This window comes from Struthio camelus, chromosome 2 (genome assembly GCF_040807025.1).
Source record: "Struthio camelus isolate bStrCam1 chromosome 2, bStrCam1.hap1, whole genome shotgun sequence".
Lineage (NCBI taxonomy): Eukaryota > Metazoa > Chordata > Aves > Struthioniformes > Struthionidae > Struthio > Struthio camelus.
The window spans coordinates 75,213,807-75,240,891 of record NC_090943.1 but is presented as its reverse complement, the minus strand read 5'-3'; the positions used below and the strand labels follow the sequence as shown (position 1 = coordinate 75,240,891).

At 39.9% G+C, this 27,085-nt stretch overlaps 1 protein-coding gene across 1 annotated transcript in view; it reads left to right on the top strand.

Annotated features, from left to right (window-relative positions):
* Positions 1 to 26,924, top strand: part of LOC104149032 (dynein axonemal heavy chain 5) — a 179,022-nt gene extending 152,098 nt beyond the window's left edge. Inside the window, exons 74-77 of the mRNA XM_068936316.1 lie at positions 4,533 to 4,665; positions 17,650 to 17,858; positions 22,698 to 22,919; positions 24,296 to 26,924. Coding sequence (XP_068792417.1) covers positions 4,533 to 4,665; positions 17,650 to 17,858; positions 22,698 to 22,919; positions 24,296 to 24,514 — 783 coding nt within the window. The 3' untranslated portion in view covers positions 24,515 to 26,924. The remainder of the gene's footprint in view (positions 1 to 4,532; positions 4,666 to 17,649; positions 17,859 to 22,697; positions 22,920 to 24,295) is intronic.
* The last annotated feature ends 161 nt before the right edge of the window (positions 26,925 to 27,085 follow it).

Sequence of the window (27,085 nt, the reverse complement as noted above, 5' to 3'; positions counted from 1 at the left end):
GAATTGGATTATATAATTGCTTTCTGTGATGTCTGAAAAAGGGGAATGAGATGGATTCTGTTGCTTGTCAATTTAAGTCAACATTTGGACTTTCAGGACATTGTTACTTACTAGATTGATTTAACAATGCTGGAACAAATAAAACCAATCTACTAAATTGTAAGAGACTCACAGAATGTGGTGGAAAGAGTTCTATGCTTGCCTTGCTGCATAAGTGCAGTAAAAAGAGAAGCTTTCAGTAGTCCTAGCAGTGCAGCTTGGAGGTGCTTTTAAACAGAATATTGTACTTCAGTAAGCCCACTATGTGGTAGTCTTTGGAACTCCAGTTATAGAGATACTATCTGGGGAGAAAATAAGCAAAAAATTCAGTTGAAAAGAATTAGAAAGCAAATGGTCTTTAGGGAAAGTAGCAGGTGCCTCTGTTAACTTTGTCCACTCCCTGTAGCTCCCTTTAGAAAGTGTGGAGTGAACGTGATCAGAGTGAAAACCCCAAAAGACTAGGTAAGGGACAGGTGGTGCTGAAACAAATTGTCTGATGACATTCAGAGCTCTGGATTGTACTTTCAAACACTGTGAAGCCAGAGAAAATCCAGAGATAGAGGCCTTGATTTCTCCTTTATTAGCCTTTGGCAATGACTTTGAAACCAGCAACTGTCAGAACAGAGCAGCCATTTAACTCCATCATATATGCTTATTTTTTTAACATGTTCTTGTAACCTTTCATCTAACCAGTCAAATAACTGACCTAATGCCCATCCAAAAGACTCTAAATGAAACCCTTTTACCTGCTTTACATGTCAGACCTCAATCTGACAAGTTGATACAAAGGCACAATAAACCTTCCTCCTGACCTAAAACTATCCTCAGTTTTCTCATTCCACAGGCAGAGGCAGCATGAGAACTCTGCTCTTCATAAGTCCTTTTGCTTTTGGGTCTTGCCACAGGTAACAGAGAGATCAGCAGTAAAATGATTAGGTCCAGCCAATCCATGTGACTGAGGAGAGATGTAAGGATAAATGTCAGGCTGTCACACACACAAGTTTATAATGAAAAACAGTTTCCTTGCAGCTTGAAAATCAGCTTGCCAAGGCATAAACATGGAAAGATTCCAAAGATACTGTACTATATTGGAGGCCGGCTTTTAACCTAAGCAGATTTTTTTTTTCTGAAAGTTTTGTAGGATAGATTTCCTCTAATTCTCCACTAAGCCCATGACTACATCAGCAAGTATTGCAAGGAGTTCATCTGAGGACCCTAGGCCTGCATTAGATGTGTTTTGGGGGAATTTACTTTGGTGTAACACTAGTCTGGGTTTGTAGATAGAACACCCATTAGTGGCTGGAGTACGTTAGGCACCCTGAAGCATACCATTTGGGTCATTTTGTTTGAAAAGAATCTTGTTTGTCTGCCTTGAGTCAGGAGATTCACTTCAAAAAACACATTCCTGGTCTGAGCTGAAACACTGATGTAGATGATTTCTAAGGTGTCATTGGTTTACTTACCTTGTCAGACATGGTGCTCATCAAGGGCTAGAGCTTCAGGTGTTTCTAGTTAAAAACAATAGGCAAGTGTTCATGTACCTTGCAGTTTGGAAGTGGAAGTAATTCAGTTTCTTGAACGACTGTAGTGACTCAATTGATTGCTGATCAGAATGTCCTGTACAGCATTCAGTGATAAAGGTGTTAGTGACCTGGGAACAGATAGCTAAGAAATTTGCATAGAGGAATCTCACACGGTAGAAATATGCACTGCAATATCATGCAGACAAAGCTATTAAGGTCATGATTTTATTTGCTTCTTTCTTAAATCATTTTACGTTAGTGTCAGCTGTTTGCATAATGAGAAGGAGATGCTATATGTGGTCTTTATGGAATTAGTATGTTAATCTCAGAAAGGCTATTTTGGTTAATGAGTTCTGTCTCTGAGATTTTTTTCTGTCAGTCAGGATCCATCTCTTTATGTCATAATAAATATAGATCTGGAAATAAGTCATCTGATTGCTTGATAAGCATTCTAATACAAAATAATCAATCATACCTCAGAGCGGTATGTAAAACTAATCTTAACAAGACATCCAAGAGAAGCACTATTTTATATCTAGTAAATCTCACTGCAGATCAGGATTGATTTGTATACAGCAAGGTGAGTTCTATGTCATTTTTTTCAGCCTTTATGCTGTTTTGCTTGATGTTCCAGGCTGAGTGCCATGAACTCATCTAGACTGGATTAACAAATTTCTGCATCATGGGTTCATTCCATTATTCATATGTACATGAAAACAAATCATAAGAATTCTTAAATTCTGAGAATTCACTAGTTAATCAAACTGTGCAATTATCAATATAGTAATATTTTAGAGTTTTTTATTTTATCTTTTCTTTGTAGACTCATAGATAGAAATATGTTGGAAAATAGTGGTTTCAACAAAATTGTCATTTCAACTTTTCCTCAAATGGGAGAAGTCCTTACTCTAAATTATACAAAAAAGGAACAAATATTTGAAGACTAGAAAAAAAATGTATTTCTTATTTAAGGCACAAAATGCATGGGCTGTGTTCTGTTTGGTCCCCTTGTTATTAATGCCATGCACTAGACTTCTCCTTTTCAGTATTCTGGCAAAACATGCATGGGAAAAGAAACAAAAAAAAAAACCCAAAAGTTTTTATTTTGGCTGTTTTGGCAAAGGGAGGATTATCATTTCCCCTGAAATTTTCAGAAATTAGTGACTTTCCCTGGATCTTGTATGAACAAAAAAAATAGCATAGTTTATCATGTAAGTTATCCAAAATGAATTTGTTTTCTCACCTCTAATCTTGTGCTAGCTGATTTTAGTAGTTTTTTATTTTAAAGGAAGAAATACATTAACTCAGCCTGGAAAATGAACTGTTAGGCTGCAGAACATTAGCATAATCAGCTGGCACCTATTTCTTGGACATTCTATCTGACAAACTCATGTGTCCTTGTGATTAAAATATAATGAATAACCTTGCTAATAGCTGTCTCCCAAGGAGAATAGCATATGAAATTAGAAAAAGATATTCTCCTCGGCGTGGAATTGAAACCTAAAAAATGGAAATTATAAAAGCATTCATTCATTTATACTAACAAGTATAACTATTCAACTACTATGCTTATATTCATCTTGTAGAAACCTGCTCTTCAATATAATACTTTTTGGTAGCGTTTACTCTGCATGTATCTGGAAAGACGCAAAGCAAAAGCCGATGGATTTCTGGCCTTGATGAAACAGCACTCATTATACCAAATCTTGTGGCTACTGTTAGGCTGCAATAGAATTCTAATGATAGTCTGCTATTTTGAAAGTAATTCAAAGACTTTCTAACTCTGTTATTTCATAATCTTTTGGAAGTGAGCTTATTTTGGAAGAGCTTATTTTGGAAATAAGCTCTTATTTGATCAAACTAATCCAATGAGTCTTTTCTGATAAATTCATGGCCACATAGGTATCTAGATTTAATACTTTATTTTACTGTTTGAGATCTCATTTTGGGTCTGGAGTCCCTTTGCAGAATTTCTCCTGCAGAGGAGATACAAAAGATGATGCATGAGGTTGAGCGGCAGAGAGTACAGTGTGAAGGCCTTGGCTTTCTCAAAACTGAAATTTAGTGGGGAAAAAGCCTTGAAAGTCTTACAGTCAAGAATTCTGTCAAAAACATTATATTTCATGAGGCGTAGGCATCATGATTTCTGCAGGTGCCACTAAATCCTCTCTCATGCACTGTTGTGCGCAGTCCAGTTTGAGATGCATGAAGCATATTGTATATGCATCATATGCTAAAGTGAGACAGGGAATGATTTTGCTAGTGTTGCTGTCACATGTGCTTAAGTAACATAGACAACTAAGTTGCATTTTGAAAATTTTCTCTCGAATATGTGTGAAGCCATTATCCTTAAAAATTAAAAATACCAAAAGCTTTTACCTGCAAAATGGTGCACATAATGGTCCAAAATAATTCTGTGGCATTTGCATTACTCCTGGCAAATTTGCCTCTCTAGTAATGCATCCATGAGCACCTTGTTTCATAAGTGAGCCACATGCTATTGGAAGTAGCAGTTCTACATATCTTAGTCTTTATATATCCTTCTGCTTGTTAGGTCAAACTCCATTTGTAGTGTTATTTCAACTCAGCAGGGCAAGAGAAGGTAAGGAAATTCACCTAGCACAATTTGGAAGTTACCCTCAAACAAGCTTTTGTATAGCATGTGATTTTTTTTTAATCAAAATCTAAAACCTTGTGACCTAACAAGGACAGAAGCAACCACTGTATCTCTTCCAAAAGAGGGAACTTTCCTTCTTTAGCATGATGGAGCAGCTTCTTTTGGTAAGCTGATGAGTCACAATGTGCTAAATCTTACAGTTGGCACAGGAGTTTTATTGGCCGTCTGTTACATACAAGTTTCTTTGCTCAGGAAGTATGGGAAACAATTGAAAAACCAACTTTTTGCTTTCAAAAAATTACTACATGGAAAAAAGAGATAAATTTTATGACAGTGGAGCTATTCTTGTTTAGGTAAGAGCCCAGCTGCGAAAGATGGGAGATATTCAACCGATAAATATATTTCTACATCAAGAAATAGACCACATGCAACATGTTATATCAAGAGTTCGAGCTACACTGACCAATCTCAAATTGGCTATAGATGGTAAGTTACATTATTAAGTATGATGCTAATTAAGATGTATTATTTATTGCAGAATGCTTCTCATAATATATTACTAAATAAATATTTTCCCTCCCTCCCTCCCTGTCTTCCTCTTTCTCCTTCCTTACTTCTTCTTCTCTCTCTCTCTCTTCCCCCTTTTTCGCTTTCACTATCATGTGACCACTTACTCTAGCCCTTAAAGCCTCCTAACTACATCTCTAAAGACACTCCATCTTCATTTATTCCATATGTATATGCTGCAGTATTACAGTCCAGTATGTCCAGGAGCACTGTTGCACTTCCGTTAGTCTGTCTAGGATTTTGCAGAGCTCAGAGAAGATGAATGGTTTGATTAGGTCCACAGGTCATGTGCCCAAATTAAGCTGAGACATAATGATATAGAACAAGGGGGGAGTGTTGCTACTAAGTAACTGAGAGAGAGAGTGCTCAGAAGGCCAGGTGGTAAAGACTCTAATTTCAGATGAGTTTAGCAAGGTTTATGAAACTGGTTTTGCCAGATAGAATGGCTCTAAATGGAATCTCAAGCGAGTAGGGGAGGCAGTCAAAAGACAATGACAGAGATATGCGTTTTGCCATCACAGGACGTAGACAGCAGTGCTCTCTCTCTCAGACACAGGAATGTTTGACTGAAAGTGAGCAATGGTGAATGCAGTTAATATACATTTCGCGTACAGGAGACCAGAGGCAGGTAGGAAATTTGATCAGAGTGAGGGAAAAGAAGGCATGATAATGTTACCATCTACTTTTCTATTTTCACTTCCCATTTTGCTCATCTGTAAGAGATGAAATGGCCATGAAGAAGAATATAACGTTGATCAGCCAAGCTCCTTGTTAAGTTGAAAGAAGATTTGACAATAAATGAAAATGTAGCAGGGAGGTTTCAGTTCCACTAGTTAGGATCTCTCTCACCCAAGTCTGCTGTTCTCCACATTAAGAGAGGCACAAAACATCTAATAAATGTAAGCTTTACCCTGTTCGGAGAAGCTCAGAGTGCCTCAAAAGCAGTTCCATCTGATATGGGTAACAGCAGTACTGTGATCTCTCTCACTGCTCTTTTCCAGTCCCTTGACAGTAAGTCAAGTCTGAAGGGAGATTTTTTTTTTTAATTTGTATTTTTGTTACATAAGAATCAAAAGGGATTTTCCTATCATTTGTATGATTCACTGAAGCAACAATGCATGCTTCAGAAACATCATGCCTATAATCTGAATCTAAGAAAGAGGTTTATAAATGTACCTAAGGCTAATTAGACTCTGTATCCTGTAATAACATGCAAAGACCAAGCTAAAAGAAGCAATTGTTCTGTTTCAGAATTGAGCCAAAAGTCCCTTTTCAAGTTAATTAAAATAATGCTTTCTATCTGAGAAACAGAATTAGTCTTTCCTTGATCATGACAGATATATTTAAAGTCTCAAAATGTACAATACTCTGCAGAGGGTGGATGAGTAACATAATTTATTTGCACTTATTATTCGGTTCCACAGAGGGCATTGTCCTGTACCAGATGCTTAATCAAGTTAATGCTGTAACTTTTGTACAATCCTTTTAAACATTATGATTTTCTAAGGGACAGGCAAGTTAAGTATAGTGAAAAATCACTCTGAAAACAAAATTGGATATATAGTTAACAATAGTGATTAATGGCTCCTGGCAGATTCATGATATATCAAGTGCATGTTTTAAGTAGGCAGTGGAAAGAATGTTTAGGCACTCTGTCTTGCCTAAGCAAGGGGAAAAGACCCATACTCTCTCATGGTAGCTTCTCCCCCAAAGCTTTCTAAGTGAATCAAGTAGAATCTTGTCAATTGATACACTCATTTTTCTTTACAATGAGATAAACTGATCTGCCTGCTCAGACAGGTCAGGGGAATTTTTATATCCACCCTGGTCATGCATCTGGCTCTGGCTTCATGAGCCCATTAAGGCCTGAGCAGCTGTTTATAGCATATCAAGCTTTCAAACAAATATTATATTTAAGAGTATAGGGTATCTTAATGTTGAGTCATGTACCTTTGTGAAAGGAGATCTGAATATTTGATTTTGTAGGTTGGATGTGAGTAGATGGACTTTGTCATTTTGCTTATTGCTTGCTGAGTATGTTTGAAACGATTTGATTTGAGGCTCTCCTCAATAAGAACCTGTGTGCAGCTGAACATGAATGATGCTGAGGGAATTAGCAGAAGTAGTTTTGTTCTGCTATCCAGAGGACAGATTAAGCAGCGTTCAGCTTTTGGGAGGGGTGAGGATGCTCAGAATCTCTCCAACATATTTATTGGCAGTCGTGTCCCACAAGCCTGCATCTCCACAAAAGACTTTGCTGCCCAGAGGGATACTTTTTTGGATCAAATTGTAGTAATTAGATTGTAGCTGTGCTTTGTACTCTCTGCTATGTCACAACTATTAGTTTTGTTTTAATTACTTATTGATTGCCCAGAAATTATTTCACAGTTGGAATAATACAGAGCTTCATATAAATCAGGAAGCAGCAATGATGACTGTCCCCTCAAGTGACCTAAATAGAGGCTTTGTTCCAAATGGAGCAATCATTTTGGAGGAAAGGAAGGAACTGTGTTCTCATCTTTTCTTTTAGGGAGTAGTAAGACATGGGGCCTGAACCAGAACTCCAGATCCTAATGGGATATAAACAAGTCCTGAGTTCGTACCGGATTGTGACCGTATTCTCTGTAGAAACAGCAATAGCAGCTGTAGCATTCCTGTGGATGTGCCTTACTTTCCTCCAGTGCAAAGGTAGATGTCTCTAGCACCAGAGTACCAATACCATAACTGTTTAGTGTGGAGTAGGCACTTCAGATTACCTCTCCTACTAAAAAAGTGTCTTTAGATGCAATAAAATGTAATGACCTTTCCAGTCATTCCTAGTCCCTACTAGAGTTTATTTGAGTAGAGTGGAGCAAGTATGACCTGTCTGTGAGACAGAGGAGTCTCTTAATTCCTCTAAGCCTGAAAGAGGAGTAGTAAGTGTTTAGAGGGCACCCAAATGTTCCTCTGTCAGTGAACAGAGGGAGAAGACAGATCTTTGTGGGAGTTCTCCTCGGTCTCCCTTGAGCAACTTCTGTGAATCTCAGTAGTGGAGCATGCTGATGGCCCTCCCGTGAAAGTTGATATTGAACCCTTGGCAATGGAAATACACACAGCTTTTAATATGGATTTATTTTCTACTTTTTTTAACCTACTTAATATTCTATTTAAGCACCTGTCATGTAAATATATGGGAGAGAAACAAATGCTTAACTCATTTATTTATGAATATGTCCTATATTCTACTTTTGTTATAAAACTACATCCACTTGGCATTTGTTTCTGGTACCTTATAATTTTGTTTTCAAACTAAACCTTTGGAACTGCCTACTTCAAGACAAATTAAAGCCATGCAGGAAATCTTAGATTTATTACACTTTCATGTCATATATGTGTCACATGATCAGAGAACTCCCACTGTTATGTATACAATACAGAGTTAGGAGAAAGAAATCCTTTTCCTGTTAACATATTTCCTGAGAATACAGCAATCCCTCTGAAGGCTTTTACGTGACTTATAATATGTTAAGATTTGCTTCCACGGCTTGCTGGCCTAGAGTTTTTGTTACTTACAGGACACATTGTACAAATACCTATGGCAGACATAGGACCAACATAGAAGGCAAAAGCAGTGGAATCAATAGGCATAGTAACTTCACAAGTCACCATGGCATTCATTATGGAGAAACTCTACCAGAATTAAGCCAACTTTCCACTGCAGCTGCAATTTAGTACCCATAATGTTACAAGGCTAGCATATTTTCGTGCATGTAATGCATACGGTACATAACCTGTACAGCAGTATTTAAAAAAAAAATTCACAGATAACTACATCTACATGGAAACTACATCCGACACTAAAAGAGAAGGGAATCAGAGCTTTTGGTAAAAATTTCAGGATCAAGGATATTACTAAGTGGAGAGAGGACTTTGCTGTTTGCCCTATTTTTTACGCCAACAGGCATATACCATGTGCTTTTCCTGTAAATAACACATGGGTTATACTCATGGAAACTCATGAATATTAGTATACTAGCATGTTTCAGGCATATGTTTATGCCAGCTTGAAAAGTGTGAGATGATGTAAATCAGACTATTGAGAAAAAAGGTATTGGAGAATAAAGTGATGCATTTTTATGTATGTTTCTAATATTTTTAGAACATTATAGACAGAGGTAGAAGTCCCCTAGTATTAATAACCAGATCTTGAGGAATACTGGTGCATTTCGCTAGTGGCCATACATCTCACTTTTGGATTTGGTATCTTATTAAAAACTTACTAATCACTTGCTTTGAGCTTATTACCGTGATTTCTAGCCAGTGTGTTGGCTTTAGGAGTTTCCTTACTGTTATTCATCAGAGAATACGCTGAGACCCAGAACTTCATGCAGACATGAGGTGGCATATATTTCTGTGTGCATAACAGCTATCACTTAGAGTTTTTAGGTCATCCGCACAAACTTATGTTCGGCCTCTGAAAGAATAAGATAAAGATTCACTATTTTTCCTGAGAATACTCAGTATTCTCAGTATACTGTCAGTTGACAGTAGAATTTACATCCTGTTCCTGCAAGTGAATTCACATCATTGAATGTATTACCTTGCAAGGGGGATATAACTGAAAGAATTGGGCACTAATTTACTCTAGTCTGTGTGGGGAGAAACTGAAGCTCAGCAAGCTAGTTTTGCCAAAGCACGCAAGAAAGGCAGTTGCCCACAAATGGACAGAGTATTGACTTCTTCCAAATTTCTGCAAAACTGAGGACATTCAAACTGCTAAGTTCTGCTTAGACTGATAATGCTTGAATTCTGTTAAGACTAATAAAGTTTTAGTTTGGCCTACTGAGTATGGTCATAGACTTTTAGACTGAAAGATCTTGGGCTTTTCCCTTACTGATTCTTAAAGGGTGTGTGTAGAAGGCTTGGAGGGATCATTTGTGTATTCCACGCTAGGATGAATGCTTTATTTGAAGATGATTAAAGACAGTCAATGAATACATCAATGGAATGTAACAATGGGGAATTCAGCTGAGGAATGGAGGACACGAGTCTAGTGTGTCTTGTAGTGTAGTTACTCTTGGCTTAGCAAATCTCATCCACAATTTACTTACCATCCTGATAAGAATGCTAGGGTGCCACCTGTTGTCTTTTACAAAGTGTAATGTTGTTTCTGGACTTCTTAATAACTGTTATGTGTTTGCGATGATGTTGGCTAGGAAAACTGCTTAGATACACACTATACAAATTTGGGACAAACTACAGAAAATAGTTTGTCTGGCCATTGAATTACTCTAGCTTTGGGTAGTGATTTGTATTGCTTTTTGCTTTTTGGGGGTGTGTGCATGGATTTTTATTTTAAAATTATTACTTTAAAACTTTTATTTTCAATCCTTATGGTGGGTGTGGGCAAGTGCCTTTGATACTAGAGCTGGTAAGTTTTCAGAACAATTTGCAAGGCTAGACCCTATGTGGTTACTTTCAAATTGCCTTCTTACTGGCTGAAGGAATAAGCTGTTGCAGAAAATGATGACTTTATGTGCTTTTATATGTAAAAAAATTGCATGCAGCTCAGGTTACTCCATTCATTTTCTCTCTCCTGACTTGAATAATTAATTCAGAGTATTCTCTACCAGACAAGGAAGGGAGAGAACAAGCAGAAAACAGAACAGGGACAAAGGTTAGGTGCAGCTGAGGAGAATACCACAATCTACAAGTGAAAAATGGAGTGTTGTGAATTGTAGGGCTCTGTTGCCTGATTTACTCTTCTTATTCTGGAGACCAGGAAGAAAAGAAGATGCTGAATTGTTGAGGGTCTGGACATTAAAACAGCAAAGTGGATTAAATGGTTTTCTGAGAGCATTCTAGAAAGTATCTCCAAACACTGAAGTGCCCAAGTGCTGCAAGTGAAGATACAAGGAAATACACAAAAGGCTGGCTGAAGCAGAGAAATGTACTTCTTTCAGCACAGCAGTGGTGTTCTCTGAGCTAAAAGGAGCATACTGAAATGTGCAAAGAATAGATTAAGATTTAAGTACGGGAGGACACGTGTCAGATTTTATTGTTTTTATCTCTTACTCTGTATACCTTGTACCTTTGGGTGAAGTAATAAATAATGCTTTCTTTAGGGGAAGCACATGCAAGTTAGCCATTGCCGCAAGGCAGAGAGGGAGGAAAGCTTATGAATCACAGAATCACAGAATCGTTTAGGTTGGATGGGACCTCTGGAGATCATCTAGTCCAACCTCCCTGTTCAAGCAGGGTCACCTAGAGCATATTGCCCAGGATCACATCCAGGCGGGTTTTGAATATCTCCAGCGAAGGAGACTCCACTACCTCACTGGGCAACCTGTTCCAATGCTCTGTCACCCTCACAGTGAAGAAGTTTTTCCCCAGGTTTAGGTGGGACTTCCCGTCGTTCAGTTTCTGCCCGTTGCCTCTTGTCCTGTCACTGGGCACCACGGAGAAGAGGCTGGCCTCATCCTCTTGACACTCCCCCTTCAGATACTTGTACACGTTTATGAGATCGCTTCTCAGTCTTCTCTTCTCCAGACTGAACAGGCCCAGCTCTTGCAGTCTTTCTTCCTAGGAGAGGTACTCCAGCCCTCTAATCATCTTTGTAGCTCTCCGCTGGACTCGCTCCAGGAGTGCCATGTCTCTTGTACTGGGGAGCCCAGAACTGGACACAGCACTACTGGGGAGCCCAGAACTGGACACAGCACTCCAGATGTGGCCCCCCCAGGGCTGAGGAGAGGGGCAGGATCACCTCCCTCCACCTGCTGGCAACACTCTGCCTCATGCACCCCAGCATACCATTGGCCCTCCTGGCCACAAGGGCACACTGCTGCCTCATGCTTAACTTGTTGTCCACCAGCACTCCCAGGTCCTTCTCGGCAGAGCTGCTTTCCAGCACATCAACCCCCAACCTGTACTGGTGCATGGGGTTCTTCCTCCTGAGGTGCAGGACCCGGCACTTGCCTTTGTTGAACTTCAGGAGGTTCCTCTCCGCCCAGCTCTCCAGCCTGTCCAGGACCCTCTGAATGGCAGCACAGCCTTCTGGTGTGTCGGCCACTCCCCCCAGTTTTGGATCATCAGCACACTTGCTGAGGGTGCACTCTGTCCCTTCCTCCAGGTCATTGATGAATATATTGAACGAGACTGCACCCAGGACTGACCCCTGGGGGACACCACTAGCCACAGGCCTCCAACTTGACTCTGTGCCACTGACCTGAACCCTCTGAGCTCGGCCATCCAGCCAGTTCTCAATCCACCTCACTGTCCACTCATCTAGCCCACCCTTCCTGCGCTTACCTAGGAGGAAGTGATGGGAGACAGTGTCCAAAGCCTTGCTGAAGTCCAGGGAGACAACATGCACTGCTCTCCCCTCATCTACCCAGCCAGGCATTCCATCACAGAAGGCGATCAGATTGGTCAAGCATGATTTCCCTTTGGTCAATCCATGCTGACTCCTCCTGATCACCTGCTTGTCCTCCAGATGCTTAGTGAGGACCTCTAGGAGGAGCTGTTGCATCACCTTTGCAGGGCTGGAGGGGAGGCTGACAGGCCTGTAGTTTCCTGGCTCCTCCTTCTTGCCCTTTTGGAAGACTGGCGTGACATTGGCTTTCCTCCAGTCCTCAGGCACCTCTCCTGATCTCCAGGACCTTTCCAAGATGATGGAGAGTGGCCTAGCGATACCATCCGCCAGCTCCCTTAGCACTCGTGGGTGGATCCCATCGGGGCCCATGGATTTGTGGATGTCAAGTTTGCCTAAATGATCTCTAACCTGATCCTCCTCGACCAAGGGAGAGTCTTCCTTTCTCTGAAGTGACAAGCAAGTTGTGTTTGTCCGGTCAACATGTCCAACAAAGAAGAGTTGCACCTTGGTGGTGGAGGCAATGAGGTGACAGGACCATGTAGAATCATCTGATGATAACCCTGTCGCTTGGGAAGTAAACTTGAGTGGGGATCAAAGACTGGAAAGATCAACTTGCTTTGGTTGCAACTGTGAAAGTCAAAATGGATTGATGCTTTCATTTAGATCCATCCTCCATGTGTGGTTAAGGCTGGGTACACAGAAGGACAATGTTCTGCCCAGACTCATTGACTAGGAAGCACTATGTTCCTATCTTTAAACAGACAGTTTAAACTTACTAACACCTGATTTTAACATTTTATTAAATGTTAATTAAAAGTTTATTAACATTTTATAGCTTTAATTAGCAATAAAAACTAGTTATCCTAATTATCCTAAAACCATTAGTTAAAAGCTAGTAGCTTTATTTGGCTTACTATCTACATAGTAATTTGATAGATTTACATGTGGTTTAGAAGCAAGAGAGTAAACATTTAGGGCAATGAAAAGTGGAATTGTAATTTCAAAGCTGTATATACTGTGCAAGTAGTGTGGTTACAGTACCTATTATTTTGGAAGCATCAAAATGCCCGAAAGTCTTTAACTGAACTAACTTTTTGTCTATCATTTGATATGGGCTTTATTTCATTCGGGAAAGAGAACGCTGCAAAGTAGGTCCCCAAAATAACCACCTTAGAAACAGCTGGCCTGATTCATGGAATGTTCAAGCCTGTCATATTGAATTCATAGGACATTCAGTCTCTTCATATGGTAACTAATGCTTTGATTTTCGCAGAAGTTAAATGTGAGAAATGCATGGTGTTGCACTATTCATTCAATGTGCCAAATGTTTATTTCAAAAGCATTTATCAACTTTTTCCAGACTGATGCCCTTATTTTCCTCGTGTGCTATTAATTTAATTTCTGACCATTCTTTTATTTTTGTCAAAGTATTTTAGCTGCAGGAATGCATCTCAACACCCCCAGATGTCATTTGGTGCGCTGCAGTGCTGAAATTCAAGTACTATATCCCTATTGCCAGACCTGATGCCCACTCACTAGGAATATTTATGCAGCGATATGGCCAAGGCTAGAACTGTGAACATACCTCATCCTTAAGAACAGTCTGGTTTAGGAACCTCAATAACTCTTCTGAGTCATCATGGGCAGACATCCTGAGAGGTTGTGAGACACCAATAGAGGGGCATCTGGGATTCTTTTAGATTCTGGGATTAGTCGCGCTAAACTTGAGAGATCATCATTTGTCAAGTATAAGAATTTATTAGAGATAAGAGGTTATAACAAAGCTAAAAGTGTAGTAAAGCTAGAAATATAACAGAACTGAAAAAATATATACATATCAGAGCTCTACGGTTAAACCACAGATGCAGGGTACAATGACTGTTCTTGCCCTTTCCTTGACCTTATGGGCCACCCCTCTGGTATAGTTTTCTCTGGATTGTTCTCACCACACTCAAGCTGCACCAGGATGATTCATGTTCTCCCTGGCAGTTGGCATCAGGGGCATCCCCGCTGATAGGTGGGTTGATGGGTGGGTTGTCAGTCTGCAGGCCAGCTGACAAGATGAGGGGGGTGGGGGGGGTGTCCATCACAAAAGTATGTGGCTTACTCTGTTTTATATCCAATCAAACAATGCCAGACCAAGGTTGCACAACAGCTGTATGACCTCAGTCAATAACTGTATGCATATCAGCAGATAACTCAATGCTCAGCCGGACAACAGTGCTGAGTTGATAACAAGCGCACATCAACAGGTCATTCAGTGGGGAATTGCACAGTACCTAGATACTTAGGGTGTGAGTCTGTGGTGTCACTTCCCCTTTCTCTGGACTTGTTTAACAATCACGGTGTTGTCAGAGGGTGTGCCACTAGGCTGCAGCAACCCTACAGTGTGGTACCCAAGATTTCTTAACTCTTGGGGAGCACCCCAGAGCAAACCTTTCTTCTATCAACTGCACCATCCTGAGTCCCACACTTGACTGTGTAGTGCCTATCAGAAGTTTCATCATACTTGTGGGCAGAGGCTGGCTGTATCTTTCTACTTGTAAAGCTCTAGCCTGCTCGCAGGAATAGTGGGGAAAAAAATGTGGCTCTCTCACAACTCCTGCTGCAGGAGTATATTGACTGCATCAGCCTGAGAAAATGGAGGAACCAGAGAAGAAAGAGTTCCGTCTCACTTTGGCTGGTGCTAATCCTCAGGAGTAAGATGGTACTCTGTTCACTTGTTTTCTGCCCTCACTACTGTTGCCCTGCAGTTGAAACCAACATGTGTTTCATGATTTTTTTTCTTTTGCTTTTTTTTTTGCCTCCAGCAGGAGAACAAAGAGAGTATAATCTACTACTACATTTTGCAGGCAAAGGGGAGATGATGCAGAGTGGCTTCTTTCTTTAATGTTGGTGCTCTTGCTTATGTGTTAGAGAAGATCAAAGCAAGATGACCTGATATATGGAGTGAAAAGTGTTGAGGCTTGAGATCCATGGTTCCTCTCAGCATTCATTCTATTGTCTCTGATGAGTCCCCATGAGTCCCTCCGAGGTACTTGTTCCTTGCAAGAACAAGTTTTCCTCTTATTATAAAAATGCACCCAAAGAGAAGGTTTATAGAAGGTGTTTTAGAAGATTATGAGCTATCCCAGAACTACGATACTGAACACGGCTAAGAAGCCATTACAGAGAATGCAGGATAGGCTTGATGTGTTTACTTTAGTCTGTGCTGCTGCAGTGTTTTTTAATATTTGGGGTTTTCTAAAAGTTAGTGATTCTCTCCCTCTGTTTGTTGCACAGACAAGAGGTGCATATAAATCAGAGCAGGTCAATATTGGCTAGGAGCAAATGAAATCCATTTGCTATTGAGGTGTGGTGGAAAATGATAGATGTGCAGATAGTGTTGTACGAGTGTTTAGGGTAGCCACCATATTCTTCTAAATTAAAAGCTGGTGTTTGATTTCTGGGTATTATTCTCCTTCCCCCCAGTTGGGGACCAGCCAACCACAGTGGAAGGAAGAGATTTGAAATGCTTACTTATTCCAGGCCACATTTCCATACAGGTATGTCTGGATGGGCCACTGCAGCTCTTATTTACAGTCACATAGACCGCTTCTCTTTCCTTTACTTGTACTGTGGTAGGAGCCACCTCATTCCATTTGCGATCACATATTATCCTTGTGGCAATTACAGCAGTTATGTGCATGGTGATGCACTGAACATTTGTATTACATGAACATTTAATCAGAATGGGACTATCAGACCAGTTTCTGTAATTTCAAACATCTTAGCTGGAATATAGAAGACATCATGGGGCATGGGCAATATGCCTCTCTGTACTATTGACAAACTGGTAAGATGTGGGAACTTCTGGCTCATGGAATGGTGAGTGTCACAGAAAAATCACTGGCTTTTGAAGAAGTAAAGGCCAATATTTAAATGGAGACAACAGTACTACACACGGAATATATGAGTATGCAGTGCCGCTGCCAAAAGTAAAATACTTGCCTCTAACTTTATTCTACGTACTGTTTTCCTACTGAGAGTTCTAGGTAATGGAAACGTACAAAGTTATCATTAATAACAGTGAATTTCATGAATATATTCTCTATCAGGACATGCTTAGGCTATAGTTGAGTTACGTCATTGATCATATATTGGGAAATCATTAAAATATATTAAAATGTTTTAAATGATTAATCAAATTGCAAGTACAGTGTTAATATAATGAATATAGATAGGGTGTGAGGGAGAAAGAGTTATTTTCAAAAAATAACTTTATTCCTGATCAAAATAACAGAAGGAACAGTCTTTTATCTTGTCATACCTAGCTTTGAATCGTCTTATATGTTTATGCAAATTAGTTACAAACTGATAAGACTTCATAGAATCACAGAATAGTGGCAGTTGGAAGGGATCTCTGGAGATCATCCAGTCCAACCCCCTGCTCATGCAGGGTCACCCAGGGCATGTTGTCCAAGATTGTGTCCAGAAAGCTCCAGGGAAGGAGACTTCACAACCTCTCTGGGCAGCCTCTTCCAGTGCTCCGTCACCCTCTCAGGAAAGAAGTTTTTCCTCATGTTCAGTCTTTCCATCGTCTTCTCTGGAGCTCATCTAGTCCAACCTCCCTGCTCAAGCAGGGCCCTCTAGAGCATATTTCCCAGGATCACATCCAGATGGGTTTTGAATATCTCCAGCGAAGGAGACTCCACTACCTCTCTGGACAACCTGTTCCAATGCTCTGTCACCCCCCCTTCAGATACTTGTACACCCTGATGAGATCTCCTCTCAGTCTTCTCTTCTCCAGGCTAAACAGGCCCAGCCCTCTCAGCCTTTCCTCAGATGCGGCATGCTACAGTCCCCTCATCATCTTCAGAGCCCTCCGCTGGACTCGCTCCAGGAGCTCCATGTCACTGTTGTACTGGGGAGCCCAGAACTGGACACAGTACTCCAGATGTGGCCCCCCCAGGGCTGAGGAGAGGGGCAGGATCACCTCCCTCCACCTGCTGGCAACACTCTGCCTCATGCACCCCAGGAGACCATTGGCCCTCCTGGCCACAAGGGCACACTGCTGCCTCATGCTTAACTTGTTGTCCACCAGCACTCCCTGGTCCTTCTTTGCAGAGCTGCTTTCCAGCACGTCATCCCCCAGCCTGTACTGGTGCATGGGGTTCTTCCACCCGAGGTGCAGGACCCTGCACTTGCCTTTGGTGCATGGGTTTCTTCCTCCTGAGGTGCAGGACCCGGCACTTGCCTTTGTTGAACTTCAGGAGGTTCCTCTCCGCCCAGCTCTCCAGCCTGTCCTGGTCCCTCTGAATGGCAGCACAGCCTTGTGGTGTGTCGGCCACTCCCTCCAGTTTTGGATCATCAGCACACTTGCTGAGGGTGCACTCTGTGCTTTCATCCAGGTCACTGATGAATACATTGAACAAGACTGGACCCAGTTCAACAGGTGTGCAATTGAGACACAATGAAAGCGGGTTTATTACATTCAGAATGTCACTTGAAAGTTGTAATTGCCTTTATAAGCTTTGGGAAAGTTCATTCTGAATGTTTTACTTATCTTTCAGGAACTATAATTATGTCAGAAGAATTGCGAGATACCTTAGATAGTATGTATGATGCTCAAGTTCCAAAACTATGGTTCAGGATTTCGTGGGAGTCTGCTACTTTAGGATTTTGGTTTACTGAGCTTCTTGAAAGGAACCAGCAGTTCAGCAGTTGGTTGCTGGATGGCCGACCAAATCAGTTCTGGATGGCAGGATTCTTTAATCCACAGGTAAGACTGCCAGATTGATCTTTATGCATTATAAGGAAGGCCTATATTATAGCCAAATGGTACCTTGCAGGAATTTCAAGTTAACTCAGCCATGATTGTACTAGGGATAATCTAAATACAATTTTTAGCATAAATCTAGGATAAATTTACTTCAAAACCTATGAAGAGATTTTTTACCAGATCAAAATACTATTAATTCCTATCGTGTGGAAGTAGGTTGAATACATATTTGCGCATTTCAACTTTTTCCTGTTTTTCCTCTCCTCCATTACAATGATCTGTTTTTCATTCACTTCTGAAAACTCCTTTTAGTAAAAAAATAAATTTGAAAACTTTGACATAGGAAGAAGGGATTTGGACTTGCCTCTCAAACTTTGCAAGTAAGTTCTTTGAAATGAAAGGTTTGTTATTTATAACTCCCCAGAATTGTGCCAGACTTGATTTACAGGGAGATATAAAAAAGATAGCTTCTAGCCTGTACCATCTAAAATAAAAGGTTAGCACAAAATGAAACACAAAAAAATGGAAGAGCTAAGAACACAGTTAAAAGAGGTAAAGTATACATACCTAGATGATGCCTAGTTGTTATGTACAGTTTTCCACATTCTTTAAAGCTTTTTGTGATTCATGGATGTTTATGGGAATGATGAGTTGTGGAAGTGAGTCATCCTGAGAGTATCCAGCCAACATCCATGTGGAGCCTTAGCAGGGAGCTATTTTAAAGACGTATTTTAATCTCAATACTTGTTAGCAATGCAAATGTTAGCTGAAAACAGCTGTCTTAGAGAGAAAAAGTAACAGTGGCCAATTTTCTCTAGGAGTACCGATGGGCAATATTCATCTATCCTGTCTGAATCAGTTGTCTACTCATACAGCTTTGTAGTGTGGAAGTGTGCTATAGAATCTCTGGATAATGGTTTCCCAAACAAAAGTTGTAGTTTTAATAAAATAATTACGCTTCCATACTCGATTTGTCAACAGTACATTCACTGTGGCACTCTAAAGTATTCCTAAGAAAGTGTTGCAATGATCAGGCTAGACACAACCCTAGTAGGCTTTTTGGTTTTGTTGGTGTTTGCTTTTACACTACAGATAAGCAAGAGCCAACAGTTTTTGTACTGGCCATTTTAGTTTTCTTTGTGCTTTGGGGTTGTGTCAGTTCTGAAATTCAGCCAGCCCAGACTGGGTATCTTAATTTTTTTTTGGATCCATACATCTGGATTCTTCAAAAAAGCTGCCAAATAATCAGAGTAAAATGTCCCCAAACAAGTTGTGTTTAATAGACCATAGTAAGTGAGAAAGCCTCCAGAAATAGTGGAAATTAATGCTTTATAACACACAGTTCTGAAGTACCTAAGTACACAATATGCAGATAAGAATCCCAGAATGACCCATATTTACATGATTTAAACAACCTTTTGTGCTGACAATCACAAACTTAAGATTCAGAAGGTTATTGTTATAGTCTCCATTTTCAGTAACTCAGGCTTTGGGAGTGGCTCATTCTACAAGAAATTAGTATGAGCAAAGATACATTTTCTATTTTCTATTTTTAGTTAATAATCATATTGATAAGCATTTAAAATCAGTGTTTCATACCTTAAGAAAACTGATTTTCATCTACTCAAGCAAGTTGGGGGAGATGAAATGTTACTTCTCGTGGTCTAATGGCTTGTTTGTAGTAGTTGAGAAACTGTCAGAAAAATCCTTATTTGTGGGAAAAAAATGCAGCTTTTAAGTAATTTGTAATTTGTCTACTTGCATAGATCTCACTCAGCTTTATAGTCAATGGATAAAGGCCAAGGATAGCACAAGACAATGAAGTAGATTTATAGCATTGGGAGAATGAAGCACTCCAGCGATTAAAAAAAAAAAGGTGTAGGGCCTGACTCTGTCTTTTCTTGGGCTGGTTCTACACTAGGATAAATTCAGTGATTTCATAGAAGTTAATCTTTGTTTACAGTGGTACAAATGAGAGCAGGCTCAGGCTTATATGTAAAAGAAACCTGATTCCCTGTGTGTGTCTGCACTGGGCCAAGATAGTGGGGGTGAGCAAAACAAGTAGTGCTTTTAATTTTCTCTCCTGCAAGTTAATCTGATGTTACTGGATTTTGTTCTCCAAAACAAAGCTATTCATACCTCACTTCTACCTCCCAATTTCCCTATTGTGGCAATATTATTTTATTGTTTCCTTGTTTGCAGTTCTGTATCTACTTGCTGTCACTTGTCCTACCTGTGGGTTTGAAGCCCTGTGAGGCAGAACTCTCTGATCTGTTTCATATAGTGCTTAGCATAATGAACCTCCAGCCTGTTCTTAAGACCTGTAGATGCTACAGCAAAGCAAATACTAGTAAGAATATGAAGTTCAATGCTTGCATTCCTCAGTTTCCACTTAAATCCGTAGTATTTATATTTATATATTAATATTTTGCTCACTGTAAAAAAATGCAAAATAAGTGACAAACAAGCCTCCTGAGCAAGGTGAAGGAGAGAATGTGGTTATGAAAGCAATAGACTTGCATGATTTGCATATTTCTTGTCATTGCTTCCATGCATGTCTAATTCTTCCTCACAAGAAGATTCAGCGGTATTTTTTACGGGTTATTAGAGGCAAAGGAACAAAGCTTTAGCCTAGCTCAGCAAGAAAGAGATTGAGGAAAAGGGAGGTAAGTAGAGAAGAAATAATTTTCCTAGATTTTGAAATCTCAAAATAAATAAATAAACAAACAAAGGTAAAGGCTACTGGAAATTGAAGCAAATGTCATGGCAAGTGGTCAGTTATGTCCTCCACAGGGGGTTCTGGGAAGAACCAGACTTTCACACCTACAGTAGCACCTCAAGCTGCTTGATTCTTTTCTTTTTATTGTGCCATTCACCTTCTGTAGGATACCCAGCTGTGCCACCAGCTCACAGCTGTAGTCTTTAAACATCGTCCAAGATTCATTATAATGAGCAGATGAGCTTTACAAGTCCCATTGCAGACAGTGAATAGGTCCTACCATCTGCATAATAATAGTCTGCTGTCTAAATCTTGTTCCTGAAGACAGTGCACAGCTCTGAGCTTACTTTTATTCCAGTGTTTGCACAACACCGTTGAACTGATTCCCTTAATACTGTCATTGCTCTGTCCTGTCCTCTTCAGGCTCTTCTTCTCTTTAATATTTTAGTTTATCTGGGATCTAGGAACCCTCTGGGGCCTTCTGGCAGAAAACATTTTCTGAATTTTAAACTACTGGTACTAGCATGTTTCTACAAATTAAAATTCCACAGATTAACCACATGGATTCTCTTTCATTAAATGGCATTTCTGATAGGAGAACTTGGCCTTTAATTCTGTCTCCTTAGCTAGAGTTCTCAACTACTTCAAATGCGATTATAATTATCTTTGCTATCACAAAACCTTTTTAAAATACTTATCCTGATGTCTCTGGCATGATATTAGGAAGAAGCAACTAATGTCAATTAACTGAAACACTTGAGCTTCTGTACATCATCTTATGTTTTTATAGTTTGAAGGATATATAGTAGCTAAGAAATATTTAGCACCTGCAACACTCCAGTCCCAGCAGCCGGAGGCTGACCCCTGCATTCAATTAGATCAAGGTGCTAATGTTTCAGCATATGACTTTTTTCCCTTCATTTGGCACGGAACCGTAGCTCAGCACAGCTTCCTGTGCTATGAATACTGAAGAAAAATAAAAAAGCCTGTTCATTTCACAGGCTCCAGTACTCAGCTTTAAATTCCCTCATTGCTCCTGATTACTCCCAAGATACAGTATTGGATCTCTAATCTCCTCCTTTGTGTTTACCCCATGTAGGAAAATAAGTATTCTCAGATACTGTTATTCTCTGTTTTGAAATTTATCCTGAAACTTCTTCCTTTCTGGTTCTCTTTCCCATTCCTGCTTATGCATCTTCAAATTTTGTGTTTTATTCATTCATCTCATGGCTAAGCAAACAGGCATAAGGCAAAATAGGGTGTACATCCACAGCACATCCAGTTGAATTGCAGATAAGTCTATCCTCCTGTCTCTTAAGACTAAGGTACTTCCCATATACTACAGCATATATGCCTATGGACAGTTACATGAGAGAAGCTAAACAGCGACCTAGTTTGTCTTGTGATAGCTTGTAATCATGTCCTGAGACTGTAAGTCTTTAGAACAGAGAGTGGATTTTATTCTGTGTTGCCAAAGGGCTGTGAGCTTAACTTGCTGGTGTCTACAAATATACAAAAAAACATTATACAAGTACTACATTATTCTAGTATATTAAAGCTTTGCATTGAGCAGCAGCTATGTTGCACCCTAATGACAGAGGCATTTCGGTAGTTAATTATGAATCCAGTTTGTACTTCATGTTCTGTAAAATCCTTTGGGATTTCTTGGCTGAAAATTATTTTTATAGCATTGATATAAGAAAAGGTGAGCAAAGTAGCACATGGAATACCAGAGCTATTTGTGGCTTAGTAATTACCTGTACTTGGAACTTTACAAACCACATTAATCTGGCAGCTTTGTAAAACTCTCTCCATCTGGCTTACTGTTGTAAAGTAGGTGTGGGAAGTGAATTACACATGCAAATTCCAATATGTTAAGGTGCTACTTTTGGTGGCTTCTGGCACCCACACATGTATAGCAAGTACATACTTCTTATGTATGTATGTATGTTACTCAGACAGTGCAAGAAAGTATTGGGTTTTCACTACTGAATTTAGTTTTATAAGCAGATGAAATTCTGTGGGATGAGGTTTTATGCTGCTGTATAGGAAATAAAAGTTGGACATAGATAAGTTCCAGCTTTTTTTAAACCCCTCTATGTAATATTTGATTTCCTTAGGGTTTCCTAACTGCTATGAGGCAAGAGACAACTCGCATGAATTTAGCAAAAGGGTGGGCACTTGACAGTGTTGTTTTACACAATGATGTGACCAAAATGATGAAAGAAGATGTAACTGGACCTCCTCCTGCTGACACTGGTGGAGTTTACATATATGGCCTTTTCCTTGATGGAGCAGGCTGGGACCGCAGAAACAGTAAACTGATTGAGTCAGCACCAAAGGTAAGGATCAAGTGAACATCACTGAGTGTAGCACAATATGATGTGCTCAGAGAACATCAGGAAATATTCTGAGTACCTCTTTGTATCAGGGGTTTCACAAAATGTTCTAAGAGACTGAAATACTGACAGGACTGGGAAGAGGGAATGATGTGTACCTTCCAGAACAGAGCAAAAAAGCTTCCATGGGAAAAGGAATTTAGGATGTGCTGCACTAGAGCAGACCAGATGCTGGGCTGCTTGGCTTCAGGAGCTCCAGAGGCATGGCCGTGTCTGAACAAATTAGTGCAGCCCACAGTGAGTCTGCTTCCAACTGAGCAAGTGAGCCCCCATCACAGCTTCCAAAGCCTGGGACTGGATTTGATGGCAGCTGCTGCAGAGGTCAGCATTTGGAGGACTAGAAATCCCTGGGCTTTTGGGAGGGTTTTTTTTTGTTGTTGTTGTTGTTTTGTTTTGTTTTGTGTTTTTTAATAGGAAGAAGAGTATTAGTTCTGGACTTATGCTCAGTTACCCATGTGTGGAGTTACATTTTACTCACATGACTAAACAAGTTTAAAACCTAGCTGTGCCGTACTGATTAAGTGCTGTGGGCACCACCCAGGCAAAGCTGCCATTGTGTGCACTTTCAAACTTTTGCCTAGTGCTAACTGTCCTGGAATTGGGTTTAGGTCATTCCTCTCTGTAGGTTACACACTGACTGGTCACTAACTCATCTGAGAATCATCTGAAACTTGCCAGCTGTAGCTTCTGGTAAGAGCTGTTCCTGGGTTTGTCAAAGGACACCTTCAAACGAGTTTAATCAAGTACTCTGGAGTGTTCAGCAAGCCCCTGTGTTGCAGTTGAGTTTGAGTCCTTTCCCTCCCACCCCCATTACATGAGTACTTTTTTTGAAAGAAGACCTGAGGAGATTTAGTTTGGATTAACACCCAGGAGGCACCTGTTGGGTTTTTGAAGCTCTGCTGCCACCAGATCAGATGTAACAAGGAAGCTTGCTGGAGACAGCTTGGCCTTTGTAGCTCCAATCCTGCCATTCAACAAAGAAGGAGAGGTGGGGAAAGAATGGGGAACACTAACTGAAGAGGCAAAGGACAAGAAAAAAGACGAAGGACTCTCCCCCTCTCAGAACTCTGCTGTGGTTATTCCATCCACCTTCATCTTTAGAGGTTTCTCCTGCTTTCTCTTCTGTCCAGGCTTCCTGACATCGTACACCCTTGAGCTGCTACCGGCTTAAAGATATGTTGGGGTCAATGTAGAAGCGAGCATAGTGCTGGTGTTTTTGCTGGGAGCAATCTCAGAATCTACTTATAGCATGTCTGGAGTTTAGACACCCTGTCCTAGTTCTCTAATGTGCAGCCCTTTGTCTCTTTTAATGTTCTCAGGTGCTATTCACAAGTCTTCCTGTAGTCCATGTGTATGCCGTTAGCACAGCAGTGCTACCTGACGCAAAGAAACAACAAGCAAGCATGTACTCTTGCCCTGTGTACAAAAAGCCTCGAAGAACAGATCTGACATACATTTTCTCTTTGTACCTGAAAACAGTGAAGAATCCTGATCATTGGACTTTACGGGGGGTTGCGCTGCTTTGCAATTCAAAATAGGGAACAACAATAGCTATTAAAAAAGAATCACTTAGGAAGACAAGTCTGCAGTTTGTAGGACTTTTGTTGTTATTGTCAAAGTGGTGGGTAAGGAAATTAGCAAGTGACCCACAGAGATTGTTTTAATTGTGCAGAGATCAGTTTACTCTGTTCACAGTAGAAATACTAAATGTATTTGACCTGAGAATATCAGAGAAAAAACAGTTACAGTTGTAAAATGTAGCAACTGTTATAAAGCAAGTGAGAACATACTCAGTCAGTTCATTCATAGTAGAAAAACTTTAGAAAAGTGCTTATGATAATGATAACTGCTCTAATATTTATGGTGTTTCTTTTCTCAATGCTATTTTTTCTTCCTGATTTAAACCTTCTTCGTGATATAATAGAATTATTTTTAAATTTGACTTTATAGTTACAAATCTATATCAGTTACAGATTTATCTTGCATAGCATTACTAAAGCTATGATGACAAGCCAAATACATGGTAAAACTTTGTATCTATCTGCATGTATGCTAATGCACGGTGCTTTTGATTTTGCATTTGTAAACTTGTGGGGTGATTTTTACAAATGAATGCTACCACTTCATTGAATAGTCAGATGTTATGCAGATGATCATAGAAAATGTATAAACAGGCAAGTTTATCTTTGCACAAATGATAGCCTTTGCACATCTTAACTCATTTCTAAACCTACATCCTTTCATAAGGAAGATGTGCACATGTCCAATTATTAGTAAGAAAAAGTTTTGAAACTCTTCTCTGAGGGGGAGGTAAGCGCATCTGAACATTGGATTGCCTTTATTGATATTAGCTCCATTCACTTTATTGCCTGAACCTTACAACCTCATACCTCTTAATTGCTTTTTATCCTGTATTTTGCATAAGTTTTGGAGAGAAAAGTAAAAGAAACATACACCAGTTTTGGGACATAGGTTCACCTGGAAGTGATTGAAGTTATTCTTGTATGTTACCACAACTTTCATCTACCATATAATTGAAGGGTGATTGCTACTTCTGTTTTATAATATAGAATATTATAACACAGCTATTAGCAGAAAAATTATTTGACTTTTTTCACTAGGACATATTCAAAGCAACAGAATTGCAGTTGGATGTTGTGAAAGAAGGACTTACAGTGAGTCCTTTGTTCTTCACTTTTTTTCTCCTTGTAAACACAATTTTCTTGTTCTGTTAGCCTGGCTTCTAAGAAAGTAGTTCATCTTTTCCCATAAGCAGTTTTACTCTGCAGTTAGCAACTGCAGGGCTTTTACCCTGAGGAGATTTGAAATTCACACTCCCTCCCGCAGCTGAGCATAAAGTGGCAGATTTGTTCTTGGAAGACAGAACAAGCAGTGCAGGATCCCTTTCTGCCATTGAGCTGGGAGCAGAACTTGCTTCACATACAGCTCAGGAGAGATCATCTTACCAAGAGGAACCACCTGTTCAGAAAGTGTATACACCAGGCGTCCCAGCAGTACAGCTGCACATCTACTGATTTCATTGAGAATTTTGTTTATGAGAAAGGTGCAGGACCAGACTTTAGGGTCATTGCTCCTTCAAATTATGAAAAAGATGAGAGAGACTTCAAGCAGGAAAATTGCCATTGTATAGAAAATAAGGTTTTATCCCAAGGTGTTGTCCCCTCCCTCACATGTATTAAGTTAACTTTGATCTCTTAGTACGTGTAGGTTTCAACTCAGTAACTTTAATAGTAACTGTTAAAATGAAGAGGATGTGTTGAAATACTCTGCTACACCTGAAGAACTTGCTACTTGCTATGAAAACAGGTCATCCTCTGATTGATTGAAGTTAGATGTAATTATTACAAAATAAATATTTGATAAACCTCATATGTGGTGCTACACGACAAACACCATGGAAACTGCATGACTTTTCTTTGTCAAGTGAAATGAGAAAATTAAATACGCTACAGGCAATTACATTGCAGCACTTAGGGTCCTGCAGTATACAAAGAAATAACTTATTTGAACAGCTTCTAACATGTAGAAGGAAGCTACCTAAAGGAAGGTAATTATCTATCAGATCTTTTTACTTCAGTAGTGAATCCCTGTTTTCTAGTTCAGGAAAGCTTCAAATCTTGCAGAATAAAATACAGGCTCTGTTTAAAAAGAACCAGACAAATCGTTTGCTGTTTCAACTAAGATAACTACAGTACTGTAAAGAATAGGAAGAACACGCAAAGTCACCTGGCTTCTGGAAAGCTTCTTTTGTAAGTGGTAACCCCTTCCCTCCCAGTATCCCATAAACAAACCCCCCCCCTCTTTTTTTTTTTTTTTGCCTGTAATTACAATAGAGCAGAAATATACAATTTACTGCTGAAATAAATATCTTCCTCTCTTCCCCTCCCTCCCTTGCCCTGTCCTGTCCTTCCATTCAGTGGAGTCGCTCCTTCCAATCTGGCAAAGTTAATTTAATTGGGAATGTCATTAACATAGTATAACATTAACCTTTTCCAAATGGTGATCGTTACCATTGCTAAAGCTACTTCCACCTCAAATGCCAAGTACACTAGACCAAATGAAAGAATTGTCAGGCAGAATATTTGAAA